This window comes from Typopeltis vanoorti, chromosome 1 (assembly GCF_054136105.1).
Source record: "Typopeltis vanoorti isolate ZY-2024b chromosome 1, IOZ_Tvanoo_1.0, whole genome shotgun sequence".
Taxonomy (NCBI): domain Eukaryota; kingdom Metazoa; phylum Arthropoda; class Arachnida; order Uropygi; family Thelyphonidae; genus Typopeltis; species Typopeltis vanoorti.
This window is the reverse complement of record NC_143549.1, coordinates 128,880,768-128,901,584: the sequence shown is the minus strand read 5'-3', so window position 1 is coordinate 128,901,584 and position 20,817 is coordinate 128,880,768. Positions and strand designations below refer to the sequence as shown.

The following is a 20,817-nucleotide window of genomic DNA, read 5'->3' as shown; positions in this document are numbered from 1 at the left end:
TTCTCTTTCTCTCAAGATGTTACTTCACCCCCGAACAGCTATTAACATTGTACAAGTCACAAATCCACCCAACTATTGAATACTGCTCTCACATATGGGGTGGGGCCTCAAAAAGCTCTCTCAAAATGCTCGACTCAATACAGAGGAGAGCAGTTAGACTTATCAATGATCCATCCCTTACCAACTCCTCCCCCCCCCCCCCTCTCTTTCACACAGACATATGGTCTCTGCAGTATGTATATTCTACAAATATTTCCATGGGAACTGCTCATCAGAAATATCATCAATAATTCCTCCGCTCATTACTAAACTCATTGGAGCACGTACAGCTGCTGCACAACATCCCTTCACAGTTGTTCACCTAGAAACAAACAGAACAAGTTTCTTTTCCTTTTCCTTCATCTCTGCAACTGCTATGCTGTGGAACAGTCTCCCACCTGCTGTGGGAGACTGTTCATCCAAATTAAAGTCATTCAATTTGAATGAACAGTCTCCCATTTAAAGTCATTCAAATCAAATGTAAACAAATTCCTCCTTTCCCAACCCACCACCCATACATGGTACTAATGTACTATAGGTTGACCAACCAACCTCCTGTGTATGGGCTCAACATAAAAAAAATAAAATATTAGCTACATAAATTTAGTTATTTGCTTTAGATGTGTGTTATTTCCATTAAATGTCAACATGAGTGATAATCAATGTCCAAGCATCCATACTAGATTATGCATCTTCATTTTTAATTAAAATTTTAACAGAAACAGTTTAAGGTGTGCACATAGGATGAAACTGTTTTTGTAGTCTCATTAATAGTGCAAAATTTATCTTCTTGATATCACCTATTGGGATCAAATATTCAGTTATTTTATGGTATTTAGAAAATCACTTTAACAGTATTAAAGCAATTTTCTGCATGCTGTATAAACATTTATAAGTATCGATTATTTAATTAAATTTTAATTATTTGAGTAAATACATTTTAAATTATTTAACTAAGTGTATTATTTTGATGCATATGCTGTATAGAAATGGTTGTGAGTTTGAAGGGACAATGAATTTATATAAGGACAGCGTACACTTGAATGCCTTTGGTATCAGGAGTCTGGAGAAATCATTTTATTGGTATAAAACCTGATACAGAGATTTAGGGAAACTAGATTATCATTGGAGGAAGTGAGGATCTATGTGTAAAATCAACTAATCTATACAACTATATTAATGTTATGACTATGCATTCATCAAGTTCTGACTTGTTAACTATGTGCAAGCATGTTTGTATAAGTGAAGCATTCTGAAAGTTGTCCAGCTGGATCATGCAGGCTACAGAGAGGAGCATCCAAAAAACCCTGGAAGTAATTTATGTCTGTAAGCAAATGCCCAGGAATACCAGAAATAAAGGGGATGACTTTGTTGTTGCCTTAATGAATACTTTGTGGCCTTAAATTATTGGCATTATTAAGGTCTGGTATTGAGTGTAAAAGATACAGTATATTTTAGGAGAGATTAGGGAAGTATGATGATAAAGATATCAGATGATTTGAGTCTAATTAGGGTAAAAAACTGTAGTTGTTGTAATATTAGTAACAATTTTTTACACAGACCTACAGATTTAGTTGATCGGCTGCTAATTATGATGACATGCATCATCGAAAAACCTAATGGTTACTAACAATTGTTCATTTTGGTGACTTTAATTATCTGAACATTGGTTGAACAGTAGTGAAGTCTCATGAGAAGATTAAATCCAAATTTATTGAGCTGTTGTGAGATAGCTTCCTTAAGTAGCATGTGACAGGAGGAATCCAAGGTCAAAGAGTGTTAGACCTGATTATATGTTGGGGGGGGGGGAGAGTTTCAGTAAAAAAAAAAAAAAGAGATTCTTCTGCCTTTAGTTCAGTTAATGATATAATAATGATCATGCTCTACTGCCTTAAAAATGGTAAAGTGTATGGATAGTCCATTCAGAAAAGTTACATGCTGAACTACAAAGCAGGAAATTATGACCAGCTGAGGTGAATGAAAAGTAAAAGATGATGTGGAACTAATATCATTATTATACTGTGTATAAGAATGATATTAATTATGAAAATTATAATGTATAGGCCAGAAATCATAACTGCTGTATGGAAAACTAAGTCTGAATATGAAAAGAATCTGTCTCTGCAAGCTAAAGACAATCCTAAAGAATTCTATCGTTATGCTGCAAGTAAAATAAAGAATGAATATGAAAGAATAACTACTGAATGCAGATGGTGTGAGGGTGACAGATGCAGAAGACATTGTTCAACTAATGAGTGCTCATTTTGCTAAAAGCTATCAACCTGATATATGCATCATAAAACTCAATGTTATCTCTTCACTGGATGTAGAAACTGAGGCTTATGAAGACGTGATACTAGAGATGTTGCATAAACTGAATAAGAATTTAGTAATAGAGACTGATGATATACAGTAAACCCTTGATTTAATGGACTAATAGGGACTAAGGGGTGTCTGCTAAATTGAAAGTCCTTTAAATCGCGAATTTTTTTAAAAATAAAAATATCTGTAACATTATACTGCCATTTTATCAATATTAGCACTGTGATAACAAAAAAATTTTGGACTTCACTTCATTTGATAGGAGAGATGGCATTAAAGGCTGTTGTGCAAGTTGGAGGATTATGGGGTTGGATTATAAATTTAGTTTGGAATAAGAGAATTTCTTACTGACATAAGATGGGGTACACTGCTTATATGTTTTATATATTTTATCTATATGGCCATTTGAGTGGTTAATGTAGAGACTGAGTAACAATCCATTGTTACTCAGTGTTACTTATTTCAGTAGTATCCAAATGTTATATTAACTTCAATGGACATGTGATTATTGACATGCAAAGACATCAAGGCCAGTTTTGTGGTTAATGACATTGCGAAGGATTTGACAGATGTGAAGAAAGGTAGGGTTAGTAATGCAATTGACATAAAGTATTTGCAGAATGATTTGATAGGTTTCATGTGATTTCTGATCACATGAAAATGATCACATAACTTTATAAATGTAAAGTTATGCACTTTGGTGTAAAGGGATATTTAGTGGCATATTATATTGGTGGGATTATGTTAGATGAAACAGACCAGGCTAGGGATCTTGTAATTGAAGGTCAAGGACTATATAACAAAGATTTCAAATACCACTCAGAGAATAATTGTATTGCTGAGATGAACATTGACATGTAAATATAAGGAAATCATTTTGCCTCTTTAGCCTGGTTTCTGGGGTGATGCAGATACAGTGGAGTGCAATGAAAGTATTAAAGGTGATATCAGGACCTTGGAATGTAGATTATGACAAAGATTGAGAATTTGTAGACTGCATATGCTAGCAAACAGGAGAAAGAGAGATTATATGAAAGACCTACAGACTTCTGAAAAAGTCTGGAATTTTTCATTTTATGGAAGGTGGGGAGACAAACAAGAGTGCATTCAGAATTTGAAAATGTATGCAGTCAAGAAAGGGGTGAGAGTTAAATTTTTCTCTCATAGATTGGTGCATAATTGGAATGGCTTGCATTTGGATGTGGCGAGTTCAAGAGAAAGTATGACAGGTAGTGTGAGTGATATTGTGTCCCTGACTCCTTGGAAGACTCTTGTAATAATTTATATAATTTGATTTTATTTTCTTTATAATACTAGGTTGCAGATCTTGAGCCTGTTCTAACTTTACTAAATCAGCAAGATCCCAAAGATCCAGAAACATGGGAAAGCAGATATATGTTGCTGCTTTGGTTGTCAATTGTAGTGATGATTCCTTTTCACATGTCCCGACTCGATAATACAATTGATAATAGTGAATTAAAAAAGAGGCCCATAATGGAAAGGTAAGAAATTGCTTGTTAGAATGTTATAAGATGATTAACTGTTTACTATATTATTAATTTGTGAGTAGAAAGCTTGGCATCTGTGAACCACTAATTACACAAAAAACTTCATGTTACATCCCCCTCCCTTTGGGTGGCAGAAGCTTTAGACTATTTCCAGATCCAGTGCATGTGGTCATCATGACTTGTTTTTTATGCACTGACAGCAGTTTTGCCTTGTTATGTATTCCCAAATAAATTTAAAAAGTATTTAAAGGATAATTTACACTTTTCCTTTATTATGGTAAGTTATTACTATAGCAGACTTATTCACTGTTTGAACACCCTGGCTTGGCTTATTTATCTGAAGCCCTAAATTTGGTTGTTTGGTCCTTTTGAGCAGGATTTCCAGAGTATCTTACCCTTCCGACTTTTGCTACAAAGGTACTGTTGGTTTCTAACCTCCTTTTGTGGGTAGGACTGTCATTTAAAAAAGGAAAAAAAAAGTTTTTTTTTTTTTTTTTAATTCTAAGCACCATGTCATCGATGGTGTTCTGAAGGAAATTCATTGTTACAGCCTATTGCTTTGGTCTCTACAAGTTTGTTATTAGTGTGGGTATGACTATAAATATTTATTTTTGTAAAATATTTTGCTATGAATGTGTATTTTAAATGTTCATTGTAACAGCCTATTGCCAATCTCTACAAGTTTGTTATTAGTGTGGGTATGACTATAAATATTTCTTTTTTTCATTTGTAAAATATTTTGCTATGAATGTGTATTTTAAATGTAAAGTCATATTCTATAATAAAATCAGATATAAGTTGGGGTGCTTCAAAGATTTTTGTGGGTGGGAAAGATGAAACAAAATAATTCAGCTATTCAGTCTACATAAAGCTTAAGTACCCTGGACGATATCTCTATGCAATATCCTTCCACTAACTATCAGAGAAAATAGGTAGTATAAAAATTTGCAAGATAGGGCATAATATCTCTGGCAGTGGTGCAGAAAAAAAGAAACCAAGAACTCAAACACCTCAATCTCTCTCTCTCTCTCTCTCTCTCTCTCTGTGTGTGTGTGTGTGTGTGTGCGTGTGTGTGTGTGTGTGCGTGCGTGTGTGTGTGTGTGTGTGTGTGTGTTGAGGCTTAAGCGCCTGTGAGGACATCATGTTAGAGGTTTAATGGAATATTTACAGTACTAGGAAAGGATTAAAACTGATTTTAATGCTTCCAATATTACATCTTAGTCACTGAGACATCTTCAGAGATTACAAAAAAACTATTGTAATACACACACCCATATACAACACAATACTAAGTGAAACATGTGGGTGACTCTAAAATGCCCTCTGTGGACATTTGTAGGCGGCTTAGATGTAAAGTGGGATCTCTCATAATTAATGTTTCTCAAATTTTGGGAAGTTTTATGCAACCGTACTTATTTATTTGTTGATTTCTGAGTGCTGCCGCTGATTCTAAAAACCTCAATCTCATTTTTACACAAAATGGATATAATTTAAAAAATTGTAGAAAACATTCTGAAACATTAATAACGTTCAAAAAGACTGCCATTTCAGTGTGTGATTACTTTTAACTCATAGCTAATTCTGGTTACAAGATGGTGACTATTGTGCAAGTGTGGTCCAAAACAGGCATGTAGGAAGTTATTCATTTTTTGTAAGCAAAAAGTGACATTCACCATGAACTTGTGGCTGTGTATTGCAAAATAGTGGTCAGAGAAGCAGGTGTGTTTTTGGTGCAGTGAATTTAAAGAGCATGCCTTGAAGATCTTCAATGACCTTCATGGCCATTGAAGATCGACATCAGGTGTCAGGCTTTGATCGAGCAAGACAAAAGACAACATTTTGCATGTTAAGGGCATTGTTCTTGAAGACCAGCAAGTGAAATTGCACAAGTGATGAACTTGAGTAAGTCCACTGTTCATGATGTTCTTGACTTTCGAAAGGTGTGCTCCTACTGGGTACCCTAACAGTTGTCTGAGGAGCACAAGGCAACACACATGGGGATGTGTGTTGCCTACACACGCACATCCTCTACACATTCTGTACACATATCCCCATGTGTATAGAGAATCTGTTGTGATACAACAACAAAGGTGAGGATTTTCTCACTTGCCTAGTTACAGGAGATAAAACATGCATTCACCACTTTACCTCAGCGAGCAAACAAGACCTGGAAATATCTCCGATCTCCTGTGTGCAAAAATTTCAAACCTGTTCCCACTGTCCAAAAAAGTCATGGCCACAGTGTTCTGGGATTGCTAAAGTTGGTGGACTTCTTGCCGAAGGGAGGAACAATCAGTGCAGAACTTTACTGTGCAATGTTGGACAAACTGAAAGCCAACATTCAGTGCAAACAACCAGGACTGCTGACAAGTGGAATGATTTTGGTGCATGGCAATGCTACTCCATACACCGCACACACTGCTTGTGAGTGGTTGTACTGTAATCATTGGGAAACTCTGCCATGTTCCTGCTACTATAGCACCTTCAGATTTCCATTTGTTCGGCTTCTTCTAGAAATTTCTGGAAGGCATTTCACTATGGATGAGGAAGTTCATCAGTAACACACCCATTAACCGAGCAAGAACAACTTCCTTTTTACAGTTCCTACATAGACTAGACTACCACAGTTTGATTTCAAGCATGAAATCAAATTGGTAGTCTAGTCTATGTAAAGAGGAAGTTGTTCTTGCTCAACTCCACATAGTTCAGTCATCTCACACACTCATCTTCCTATTGAGGGGTGATGACATGCCTATGTGTGAGTAGTGTGGTGCTAAACTAACCATCATTTATATTTTAATCAACTGTCCTCAATTTGTCAACAATGAGAGTCACTATTTGAGTCATTACACTCAAGTTACATGAGTTTTTGAATTTTTACTGAGTGTTAATGTACAATATATCATCTTATATAAATTATGTACATATTAGTTTTATTAGTTGAATTTAGTATATATAAGCGTTCATCACCTTTTTTTTTTTTTATAAATGTTTATATTAATGTATCTACACACCTACATTTATTTTTATATACTGATTTTTATACCTTTTTATGCTGCTTATTTGTTACTTTGTATTGGTACGTTATGACCATAGTTGTCCTTGCACTATTAAACCCGAAACAAACCATAGTGTTTGGAGAATGTCTGCCTAGTCTCTGTTGATAACCAGCACTTTGAAACAGCTATGAGCTCATAGCAGTCAAAAAAAGCAAATATAATTATAGTGAAGTACCCAACAAAAAACAAGCAGCTGCAGGTATAGCCATCATGATAAGTAATAAATGGAAAGACAAAATTGAATCATGTAACTGGATCTCTGAAAGAATAATAACGTCTAGACTTAAATAAGAAATTTATTACAATCATAGGAATATATGTACCTAAAGAAGGAAAAAAAAAATCTGAAACAGAAGAATTTAAAGGTAATCAAGGACAAAACACCATAAATAATAATGGAAGAGAACTCAGTGAATTTGTGGCCTATAATAGTTTGTAAAACACCAACAGCTTCTTTAAACATAAAGATATACATAAATACACATGGGAAGCCAGAGGATATAAAAGCATCATTGACTATATAATAGCGGGTGAAAAACTAAAGAAGATGGTAAGAAATTGCAGAGTATACAGAGGATGCAATATTCGACTCATACCATCATTTATTATTCAGTAATATTAAGATCCCAAACCAGAGAAATAGAAACAATACAAGAACACAAAAACAAAAGCAGGAGCAATTTAAGATAAAAGTGTTATAGCAAGATAGTATCAGTGAACTATATCAAAGAAGACTTACAAACCATACAAAGAAAATAAATGAAGATACAGATATAGAAAGTGAATAGCAAAACACCAAACAAATAGTAAAATAAGCAGCATATGAAGCCATAGGAACACAACTGCAAAGAAAAAGGAAAGGACTCAGAACCTGGAACCCAGAAATAGAATAGAAAAAAAGAAACATACCTTAAATAGTTAAATGACAGAACCATAGGAAATGAAATAGAATATAAATGAATCAGAGCAATAACGAGAAGAGAAACCACGAAAATCAGAAGACAAGAGTGAGAAAAATTTGTATGAAGTTAGAGCATGACATAAATGGACCTCAACTGAAGAGCTATAAAATCATAAATGACTCAAGAAACAAAGGATAAGTTATAATTAGAAGGACCCTTCCCCAAAAAGAATGGACCAATCACTACACCCTGTTCTAAAGAAAAGCTACAGGAAAAGATGGAATAAATTCAGATCTGTACAAATACAGCTCTAAACCATTTCAATTATGATTAATTAAATTCCTAAACAGAATATGGGAAGAAGGAAACATCCCACAAAAATAGAAGACAGCAATAGTCATCTGTCTGTCAGGTGTCTTCTCCCTCCAGGAAATTGACTACCATGTGTCTCCACCATGTCCTATTCTGTGCCTCTCTGCTGCATTCCTCATATGAGAGATAGGTCCAGTCTTCTATATTTTTCATCCACTCCAGTCTTTGTCTTCCTCTCTTTTTCTTTTCCTCAACAGTTCCTTCGAGAAGTGTCCTTTGTAAGCAGTTATGTCTCAGAATATGTCCAAAATATCTGACTTTTCTCTTTTTAATTTCTTTCATCAGGCTTCTATTGATGCCTGCCATCTCAAGTATCCCTTCATTTGTCTTTTTTTCTTTCCATGATATTCTCATAATTCTTCGCAGCATCCACATTTCAAAGGCCTCCAGTTTTTTCACACTCAGATTGGAGAGTGCCCATGTCTCTACTCCATATAATAATGTAGACCATATGTAGCATTTGGAGATTCTTAGTCTTGTTTTCAAATTTAATTCTCATACTTTAATCTCTCATAATTTAATTTTTCATACTGTTGAAAGTTGACCTTGCGATTTCAATCCTTTTTCTAATTTCATCTTCTGTCCTGCCATGCTCTGTGATCAAGTGTCCGAGGTATATGTATTTTTGCACCTGTTCTAATTTATTTCCTTTTATATCGATGCATATTTTTGGTATTTTCTTTTCTCTTGAAATTATCATGATTTTTGTCTTTTTAAAGTTGAAACTGAGGCCATACCGTTCGCTATACTTGAGGGTTTCATCCGTAAGAGTTTTGAGGTCACATTTGTTTTCAGATAGAAGAACCATGTCATCTGCATATCTTAGGTTATTTATATTTCTGCCCCCTACAGTGATTCCTTTGATGTTACTAATTTTATTAAATATTTCTTCTGTGTATAGGTTAAAGAGAATCGGAGAAAAGACACAGCCTTGTCTCACACCTTTCTGAACTGGGAAATCTTCTGAGGTCTCTCTATTTATTCTCAAAGATGCAGTCTGTTCCCAGTAAAGATTAGTTAATAGCCTAATGTCTTTTCCATCCATGCCTATTTTTGAAAGGATTTCAATTAATTGTTCATGTTGGACATTGTCGAATGCCTTTTTGTAATCTATGAAGCAAAGGTACACATCTTTTTGTTTTTCTAGATATCTTTGTATGATGGTTCTGACGTTGAAAATACCTTCTCTTGTACCTACATTTTCCTTGAAGCCACTTTGTGTATCATTTATTTCTATGTTTATTTTTCTTTTATTTCTTTCAAGAATAACGTATAGAAGGACTGTTGATACTTGACTGATGAGGCTGATTGTCCTGAACTCTTCACATCTTGTAGCTTTTGTTTTTTTTGGGAATTGGAACGAAAATTGAGTGATTAATATCTTTGGGTAGAAATCCAGTCTCATATATTTTATTGCATAATTTTGTTAGATTTCAGTCCTCCTTCATCGAGAGCTCTCAACCATTCTGCCAAGATGTTATCTATTCCTGCAGCTTTATGTGGTTTTAGTTTTCTGACGGCATTTTCAACTTCACAGAATAAAATGGATGGTTCTTCTAAATCAGTCTGTTCAGGAATATCATTTCTTTGTTGTTCATATAATTTCCTTGTGTATTCAATCCATCTTTCCATGATTTCTTTTTTATCCATTAGAATATGGTCTCTTGAGTCTCTAATGACACTTGCATAGTTTACTGTATTTGTCCTGCTTGTCATTTCTCTGATCTTCATGCATTTCTCTGCTTCTGTGTTTTCTGTCAAGGTTTTCTATATCTATACATTTATATTTAATCCATTCCTCTTTGGCTTTCCTGCTTTTTGCTTATTATTATATAGTCAATTTGGTTTCTATAGATGTCCCCAGAGCTTGTCCAGGTATATAGTCTTCTGGGAGGATGTTTAAACAGTGTGTTGGCAATTATTAGGTCATTGGTTTCACAGAATTGAATTAATCTTGCACCTCATTCATTTCTGATTCCAAGCCCTTGGTTTCCCATGCAAAATGAGATTTTTTCTGAGCCCACTTTTGCATTTAGGTTGCCCATCAGTATGATAACATCATCTGACTTAGCACTGGAGATTGCAGTTTGGATGTCTTCATAAATTGTTCCAACTCTTCATCTGGGTGATCTTGGGTTGGTGCATATGCTTGGATAATATACAGGTTGAATGGTTGTGCAGTTATTTTGGCTTTTATGTGTCATTTATGGGCCAATATCCCTGTAGAGATTTTGCAATTCTATTACTTAGGACAAGCGCTATTCCATTAAGGTGTAAGTCACTGCCAGAGTAGATTATAGTGTGATTTTTTTTCTTATTATGCCTGTATCTGTCCACCTCACTTCACTGATACCTGCAATATCGGCCTTCATCACTTCTAATTCCTGGAGTAGGTTATCTAATTTGCCCGCCACGTAGAGTGTTCTGACATTCCGTGTTACTATTTTCAAGAGATTGCTCCTGGTTTTCAGACAAGGGATATCTGAGAATATCCTCCCTGGAGGGTTTGGGATATTATCTTCATAGTAGTTCTTGTCTTACAATTCCCAGTTTCAAGCTCTTCTTCTCTGTAGCTATAAGAGCTGATGGTTGCAGGGGTCTCAACCACATCTCTAACTTCATATTGTGACATGGTGTGTTTCATGGTTGACAATGGATAAATACGTGGTGAGGCTCCGATCTCTTCCACGACGGCTGGCCATAAGTCCTTTAGATGTCAGGTGTGTGCCCTCGATGTGCCACACATCTTGCTGTCATGCCATTGATCAGTGAGTGTCGATTCTTCTGCCATCTTGGCCATTCCAGATTTTGTGCACATAAGGGGTGACATTCCGTATTTACAGCATTCTATATTGCTGATACCCTCACTTAGTTTAGTCTGCCAGCCGAGACGGTTTACTAGGGTGTGGCTGCTGGTGTGCACTACCAACTTCTTGGAGCCATAAGTGAGAGTTGAGTGTATGTGAGGACCAGAGCCCAACATCCTGACCCTGAGATCGGCGGCTGACATTGATACTAAGGTGCTTCCTCTCCGTACACCCCATACACCAATAGTCATAAACATATTCAAAAAAAGGAAACAGAAAGGATTGTGGAAACTAAAACTACAGAAGAATATCCCTATTAAATACATGTTATAAAATATACCTAGATATAATTAAAATTAAATTAACACCATAGGCTGAGGAAATTATTGGAGAAGAACAATGCGGCTTTAGGAAAGGAAGATCCTGCACAGATCCCACACATTCACACTCAAACAAATTATAGAAATAAGAATAGAATTAAGCTAGGTTCAGAACTATATAAATACGCAGGAACAAGATTCAAAGAAAGACTCTTATTATTTTTAAATAAAATTTACTCAACTGGTATCCCCCCAGTAGAATGGAAAAAAGCAATTGTGATTCCTATCTTTAAGAAAGGTAATAGAGATGACCCTAAAAACTATAGAGGTATCAGTATGCTAAATTCCTGTTACAAAATATATAGCAGAATCTTAAATAACAAACTAATGAAATATTCCAAAAACTTTATTCTAGAGGTACAGAATGGATTTAGAAAAGGACGATCATGTATAGACCCAGCCTTTTGCCTAAAATTAGTAATAGAGAAAAGAAGAGAATATAATTTAGAAACACATATTGCATTTATTGACTTTGAAAAAGAATTTGACAAAGTTAAAAGAAACATATTATTTAACATATTAAAAGAAAGACAAATACCAAATAATATCCTAAAAGCTATCACAAGTATATATGAAAATAATCAAATACAAATAAGATTAAATCACGAGCTATCATATACAAGAAAGATAAACCAAGGGGTCCGACAGGGATGTCCCCTCTCAGCAACTCTTTTTAATATCTACTTAAATGAAATAATAATAAAATGGAGTAAAAATTTACATCAAGGAATTAAACTTTCACCTACAGCAGTTAACTTAAACACTCTCCTCTTTGCAGACGACCAAATAATAATTACAAATTCTGAAGATAACTTACAGAAAGCTATTTTAAATCTAAATGAGATATCCAAAGATTATGGTATGATAATATCAACGGAAAAATCAAAAACTATGGCCTTTAAAGGACAAGATCCAGCAAGAACTAAAGTAGTAATAGATAACAAGATCTTAGAACAGGTGAATTCTTTAACTACCTAGGATGTATGATCACATATGAAAATGATAAAGATATAAACGTAAAAATTGCAAAATATTTAAAAATAACAGGTGTAATTAACTCTATATTTAAACCAAACCTAGTTCAAAAACAAACCAGGCTAAAAGTATACAATACATTAGCCCTACCGGTCTTAATGTATGGAAGCGAAATCTGGACAATAAAACAAAAAGACAAACAAAGATTAACAACAGCAGAAATGAAGTTTATGAGAAAAACTGCAACGTATACCCTATTTGATCACAAAAGAAACAAAGATATTATGAAAGAATTAAACCAAGAACAGTAATAGAAAAAATTAAAAAATATAAACATAAATTGATGGAACACGTTCAAAGAATGAAAACAGAAAGATTACCAAAACAAGCCTTAAAGTACAAGCCATTAGGAAAAAGAAAACCAGGACGTCCTCTTAAACGATTCAATGATGACTTCTAAGGCCGGAACAGGCCATGCTAGGCCTAAATCCTTGATACGTATGATGATGATGATGATGATGATGATGAGAATAGAATTTAACCTGCCAACATATATGGCCTTCCTAGATTATGAGAAAGCATACAATCAAATTAACAGATCAAAATTAATTAATATACTGTGTGAATTGAAAGTTCCCCCTCAAAGCAGTAGCACATATCATGGAAGAAAGTTATATTAAAATTAATAATGAAATAACTAAAAAAATTAAAACCAATAGAGGTTTCATTCAAGGAAGTGAATTATCACCAATATTATTTAATATATATGGAAAAAATTTCAAGAGAGTGGAGGCAAAACAAAATCATAGGAAATAAAGAATTAGCCAGCCTTTTGTAATAAGCCTATGCTGATGATCAAGTTATTTTTGCTGAAAATGAAGACCAATTACAGAAACTACACATATTGAACAAAAACAATAGAACAGTATGACATGAAAATCTCAATAAATAAAATGAAATCAATAGCATTTCAAGGTAAAGAAATTAAAAGATGCAAACTAGTCATCCACAACAATGTAAAAGAACAAGTAAACAAATTTAAATGTCTAGGAAATTACATAAGCCCAATAGAGAAATTGACATTGCATATAAAAAGCAAAAATTCCTAGTAGTCATTGGAACGTTGAATAGACACTTCAGTAAACAGATTTCTAGAACAACCCAAATAAAACTATATAAAACAATAGCCAAACCAATTCTGAAATATGACAGTGAAACATGGACTTGGGGAGAACAAGATAAAAGACAAGTGAAAGCTGCAGAAATGAAGAAATAAGAAAACAATTATCCATAATTAACATAACAGAAGTCATCACAAACTATAGAAAGAATTGGAAAAACCATGCAGAAAGAATGAATGAGGACAGATGGCCAAATATTACCTGGAAATATAAACCAAACGGACACCGATCAAGAGGAAGACCCAGGAGGAGATGGGCAGATTTTTTAAACCCTTGAAAATGTCACAGGCAAGTAACTGCCTAATACGGGAAGCCAAGAAGAAGAAGATAATTATAGATGAAGATAATGTAATAAAGTATAGAAGTTTGCATTTTCATAATTCTTGATCACTTGTGTTCATCTTCTCCTTACATACTGTGGTCACTGGCCTATCATATAAGTACTTCTTAAAAATCTAATTGTGATATTCATATCACAATTATGCTTAGTCCTATCTGCTGTATCTCAGTTACATTTGCCTTCTTACAGGATGAAAAACCCAAGTTTCCATGAAGTGGCTAACTCACCTTCACTTACAAAGCTCTTATATGAGAGTGTGCTGAGAAATTCTTGTAATTCTTGAATTTCTTCAAAACCTCTGACATGTCTTCTTGTATATCCTGAAAGAAAAAAGAACAAATTATTACAATTTTGATGAAATGTGGGGGTTAAAGAGTTTTAAGATATGTTCTTTTTTGTGGTTATACCAGTTGCTTTAATATCATTTTTGTTCTAGGTGTTTATCAGAACTTTTCAACCCCCCCCCCTCATAAAAGTTCTTTATATCCTGCACAGGTTTCAAACCTGGGTCTTTCTAGCTAAAGGATGTCTCGGATACCAAGTAGGCTGTTTAGGTTTTAGTGAGTTTCTAAACTTCTGAAGTTTCAAGGCACACGTTTGCTACTTGCTATAAAATAGCAGTCACTGTTTTTTATTATCTTTCAGTTAATAGTTTCTGACACCAAGATTAGGCCTTTTAAACTTTTTTCTTTGAAGTTGTACTCTCACACACTGGTCAGAGATTCGTTTATGAAGAATTATAAGGCTTATAAAGCTTAACTTTCAAGCATGAGATGATGTAATATGCTGAGCATTTCTGACTGGGTCTACAATTCAGAACATTAGGCTATTGAGAGTCTTAATCAGAAGTATTTTATAAAAGGCAAATGTTATGGACTCTTGTGAAGAGATCATGCATTTTAAGTAACATAATGTCAAGGTCATGTCAAAAATATTTTATTAAGCATTGATTACTTTAGAGAACTTTAAAGGAAATTGAGTCTTCCATTTAAGTGTTTCTAATACCAGGAAAAAAAAACTTTTAGACTCTCTTTTTTTAGGGGAAATGAACATAATAAGTAAAGGAATTATTTGAAAAGGATTGAATGAAAGGAACAATTAAAGTTTATGAAATTCCTGATATGTAGCATGGTGCACCAGTTACCATGATAGTACTGCATGATTAAGTTTGCATTATTACTAGCTTCCTCACCAAGTTTTCTGTGATTTTTAAAGAAACCAGTATGAATTTCATCACTAGTGTAAGGCCTTGAAGTGGCTTGGAAAAAACGTTCCCTGCTTTGTTTCTAGAGTAGAGTTTCTGGTCTATGCAAAAAAAAAAATAAATTAAAAATTTATATATATATATATATATATATATATATTGATAAAAATATCCTTGGTTCACCCATGGTATACAAAATGTACTCTAGGTTTGCAAATAACCTTTATGGGTTGAAAGCAACATTTAAAAAAAAATCAATCTATTAGGACAATAGATTGATTTGAGAATCCAGCTGGACTGACAAACAGCATCAGTCCAGCTGGATTTTGACCCACTTCTGGGTCTTTCAGCTATCTTCAAGCATCTGTTTTTCTAAATTTATCTCTATAAAGAGCGAAGAGACTATTTTTCTGGCAGCATAAATTAAGTTGAGGGGATAATAAATCCCTCATTATTTTAAAGCGGGATACGAAACTCTGAGATCGATATCTATCGAAATCTAAGAGTTTCATGCCGAAGAACTATCGGCGAGTCCAAGCGTATCACTTGGGTAGTACAACACTATGGCAACTTGTGTTAAAGGTGGAGCAATCTCCATCACTATCCTTAATATTTTCTCATAATGTAAAACGCAGCTCCTAGGAGATGTATTACTGTTTTACATTATGAGGAGAGGTCACTCCCCAGACTGGTTTCGATCTTTATTGAGGTCTCATTAGTGAGTAGGTAGACCTGGAAATACCAAGGTTTAAGTGAACCGAACTTACATATACCCCTACTAACGAATTGCCAGATCGGTGTACCCATATACAGTAAAACCCCTTTTTTTACACTTTTCAGGGGACTGATGGAAAAAAGTGTAAATAGCAGGAAATGTAAAAAAAAAAAAAACATTTAAAAAAAAGGCTAAAAGATGACTTGCTGCTAGTATGTGAGTCTACATACTTGATTACAAAATTTAATAACTGAAAATAAATGAATTTAGAATTACTTACATTTATCTATTTAAAAAAATCTTTAATTGTTGATTGTTTTTGCTTTTTTTTTTTTTTTTTTTTTGACATAGCGCCAGATTGCTTTGCATTGAGTTCAATGCTTGACCTGTTTTCTACTATCGTGTTCAAAGCGAACACGGAGAGGCCAAGATCTTTTCCTAAATGCACAAGTGTTCCCCCATGCCAATCTGCACCAAAATTGCCATCTTTTCTTCTACCGAAATACATTTTTTTTTTTTTCTCCATGTTACTAACATGGATAATCCACCACCGCAACTTGAAAGCAACTTTCAGACGCTAAATTACGTAACAGAAATTCTGCAATATCAATTCGTACTGTGAGTGAAAAATCACGGTATCACTCATCACTACATTACTGCTTCAAGCATGCAAGTCACCATGGTGGCGGAAACGAAACTTACAGCCGAAAGCAACGCCATCTGGGAACAGAAATGCCCATATTTCCGCAGAAATCGATTCGAAAATCAGTATTGCCACCCGAGAAAAAAATGCAAATCACAGGAAATAACATCCACATCAAATTGTTAATGGCGGGAAAACAATATATCGTAAGAATAGGCCTTACGACGGGACCAATGGAAAATGACGTATATGGCTGGAAAATGTAAATTGCGGGAACGTAAAAACAGGGTTTTACTGTATTATTATTATTACTGCGATAAAGAGCCAAGAGGCTATTTTCCTGGCGGCGTTAATCAAGTTAAGGGGATAATAAATCCCTCATTATTTTAAAGCCGGATACGAAACTCGGAGATTGAAATCTAAGAGTTTCATGCCGAAGAACTATCAGCGAGTCCAAGCGTAAGTCAACACCTGGGTGGTACAACCCTAGGGCAACTCGGAGCAAAGGTGGAGCAAGTCCATCACTATCCTTAATATTTTCTCATAATGTAAAACGCAGCTCCTAGGAGATGTATTACTGTTTTACATTATGAGGAGAGGTCACTCCCCAGACCAGTTTTGACGTTTATTGAGGTCTCATCAGTGAGTTGGTAGACCTGGAAATACCAAGGTTTTAAGTGAACCAAACTTACGTATACCCCTACTGATGAATTGCCAGACCGGTGTACCCATATATAAGTAAGTTCGGTTCACTTAAACCTTGGTATTTCCAGGTCTACCTACTCACTGATGAGACCTCAATAAAGTTCGAAACTGGTCTGGGGAGTGACCTCTCCTCATAATGTAAAACAGTAATAGATCTGCTAGGAGATGCGTTTTATATTATGAGAAAATATTAAGGATAGTGATGGAGCTTGCTCCACCTTTGCTGCGAGTTGCCCTAGTGTTGTATCACCCAGGTGTTGACTCATGCTTGGACTCGCCGATAGTTCTTCGGCATGAAACTCTTAGATTTCGATCTCCGAGTTTCGCATCTGGCTTTAAAATAATGAGGGATTTATTATCCCCATTAACTAAATTTATCTCTATCATTCTATTTAAGTGACCATACAGCCTTAGAATAGAATGTTACATACATTCTAAGGCTGTATGTGAGAAAGCAACTTGACATTGTTAATGTCAAGTTGCTTTCTACTGTCATTTTTAAAATGATTCTGCCATGGACAGATATATTTGTCCATCCATGGCAAGTAAATTTTGCTACTTGGTGAATAACTGCAAACTAGACAAAATAGGATATTTTTTATTTAATAAAAAAAAAGTTCAAATGGTACAGCACTATTAATCATTTTGGAGAACTCCTGTTAATTATTCTAATATTAATTAATATTCTTCTATTAATATTCATTAATAGAATAATTAACTTGGAGCTGAACTGTGAAGGAATGTTGAAAGCTGCTACATGTTTTAACAGATTTAGAAGAGAATGCTGATGAACACTGTCTATTGAAATATTTGTAGGCAATGCAGATAACAGAAACTGTGTGAATGTCTGTGTGAGAATAGAGTGAATTAGTGAGAATTGGTTCATAAATCAACCTGATTATAACGAGTCAAATATTTTTACGATATTGGTAATATATTGATGCGAAGAAAGATTTGAAGTTAGAGTAATTAATCTAAAGAAGAGAAATCTCATTCTTTAAAGATTTGGGTATTGTTGAAAGTGAGACTGGACTTTTTGCAAGAAATAAAGGATTTTGCTTTACTCACAGTGAGATTAACTGGGAATCAGAACCCCATTGAAGAATAGTTCAAAGATCAGAATTTAATATTATAAAGTTGTTATTGTAGATATGATGCAAGTTTCGATGATTTGTGTTGTGCAAGACATCAAATGAGAAAGAAAAGTACAGTATATTGTCAGTAACAAAACCGTATATTCGATTTCCAATCACTGGAGAAGGTCATTGATGTATAGAAAGAAGAGAATAAGTGGAACACCAGCCTTAGCTGCAAAGTTTGAAAATAAAGATCCATCTACCATTGTACATAAGGTGCATCCAGAGAGAGGAAGCTGGTAACTTATTTGCAGAGGGTAGAAGACAACCCGTGTAATGGAATCTTAATAAATAGGCAAAGTAAATTATAATTGCCAAGAAATTATATTGTTATTTAATTCTTTACTCAAATATATAAACATACAAAGTTGTACATAAAGTAACCTCACAACTAAGCTGCTCGTATACTGAAGCTGTTGACTTCACATCAGTTGCCTTAGTATCCTATAATGTAAAGCACACTTCCTTTTAGATGTGTATATTGTTATGCATTATGGGAAGGATTGCTACCCAGATAAATTAAAGATTTAATCCTTTATCCAAGCAAACAAAGCTTGCACCTGAAGTATTATTAGGACTGCGACAACTCATATATGGAGGCTAATGACTTCACATCACTTGCCTTAGTATCCCATAATGCAAAGCATATATCCTTACGGACATGTCTAATGCTATGCATTATGGGATGGGTCACTACCCAGACTAGTTTCAATCTTTATTGAAATGGGACCCAGGCCCAGAGGTGATACCAAGGCTTAAGTAATGCAGAAGTCATGTTTCCATATACGAGTAGCTAAAAGGTGTCACAGCTTATTATTAAAATACTCTGGATTACCAGATACCTAGATAGTTTCACCCTTTATTGAGGTTGGCTGGTTGGTTTATGGTTTATTGGTGTAAGAATAGCAAACTTCATACTACACCATAGCAAAAGTTACAGCAGCACATAAGGTCAAAGGTTATCTCATTCTTTGTCTATGATCTTTTGTGCTTTTAAGCGTCGAGATTTTGCCAAAGAGATTTCCATGCCGTCCTGTCCAAGGCTTTTTAAATAATGAAACCTGTGGTGAATTCATCACTAAAAAAAACACACGTACTAACCACAATAATGACTATTTAATTCATAAATATTTCATCCCAAGTATCTTGGGACATCATCAATACAGTAGTTCAAACAATACTAGGAATAACATACAGTTAGGGCACATGATTACAATGGAATCTCAATATGTGTGTGGTAACATGTTATAAAAGTAAATTAAATATAACTGGAAAAAAAAAATATATATATATATATATATATATATATGACAGAATGATCATTAACTTGGTTAACATACACAGTTTTATGAAAAAATTGAATGACTAGAACCGAGATTTAAGTAAAAAGGTTTTAATATAAAAACACTACTAGTTTTGGCCTGTAACAGCCTTGTTCAAGTGACATTATAAAAGAAATAAAAAACACTAAACATTGAAGGTTAAAAGACTATGAAAACAACATAGACAGTCTCTATACATAATTAACATGAAAACGTTGTAGTTGTATTTGAAGCTGTTCTTTCGTTTGTTGCATTGTTGGGAGAGTGCGTGCTTGCAGCCTCACGTGAACGTCAGTACATGATTATAGCTGAATGACCATCTGGGAGGTTGTAGCTCAAGTTGTTATTTAGATGAACAGGATTGAAGATGATTTCTCTAGATTCCACGATTTTTCTCTCTAGTTCGTCACTGCAACAGAAGATGTTAGTAGATTTTTGCCAGCAGACTTCGTGACTTTGGTTTTCATCATTAGGATTAGCCGAGAAAAGGATATGACTTGATAATACACTCGCTCGCTGTCTCTTGTAAGTAATGTCCCTCATGTTTTCTTCCATACGCAATTCGACAGATTTGTCTGTCTGCCCAAAATAAGGAATATCACAATCACACAATATTTTATATACACCAGGGTATTTGAGTTGATGATGACAAGGTTTTGGGTGGCTAATTAAGAAACAGATCTTTGGAAGTGGAATGGAAGACAATATTCTGATATTGTATTTTCTTAGAACTTTTGCTAATTTATGTGAAACAGTACTTATGTAAGGAATAGATATATTGCCTTTGAATCTATTTGTTTCTTCTGAGTGATGTCTAGGAGGATTAAGAAGGAATTTTTCAATGATTTTCTTGGAATATCCATTAACTTCGAAAGAAGTTTTCAGATGGTTTATTTCTGTAAGAAGTTCATTTGGGTCATCAAGAAGAGAACGGGCTCTATGTCCCAATGTGGAAATTATTCCAAGCTTATGAGGAGGGAAATGATGGGACTGACTGTGCAGATATCTGTTGGTATGTGTGGGCTTTCTATATATCGATATTTTGAGTTTACCAGAAGAGCGAGTCAGTTTGACATCAAGAAAAGGCAAGGAATTATCCGTTTCAAGCTCGGCAATAAACTTAATACTTTGATGTCGGCTATTGAGATGTTCGAGGAAAACCATAAGGGATTCATGTCCATGGCTCCAAACAATGAAGACATCATCC

At 34.6% G+C, this 20,817-nt stretch overlaps 1 protein-coding gene across 1 annotated transcript in view; it reads left to right on the top strand.

Moving 5' to 3' along the window:
- The window catches only part of Tbcd (tubulin folding cofactor D), a 291,444-nt gene that overhangs the window by 43,941 nt on the left and 226,686 nt on the right, over nt 1–20,817 (top strand). Inside the window, exon 2 of the mRNA XM_090399238.1 lies at nt 3,679–3,863. Coding sequence (XP_090255364.1) covers nt 3,679–3,863 — 185 coding nt within the window. The remainder of the gene's footprint in view (nt 1–3,678; nt 3,864–20,817) is intronic.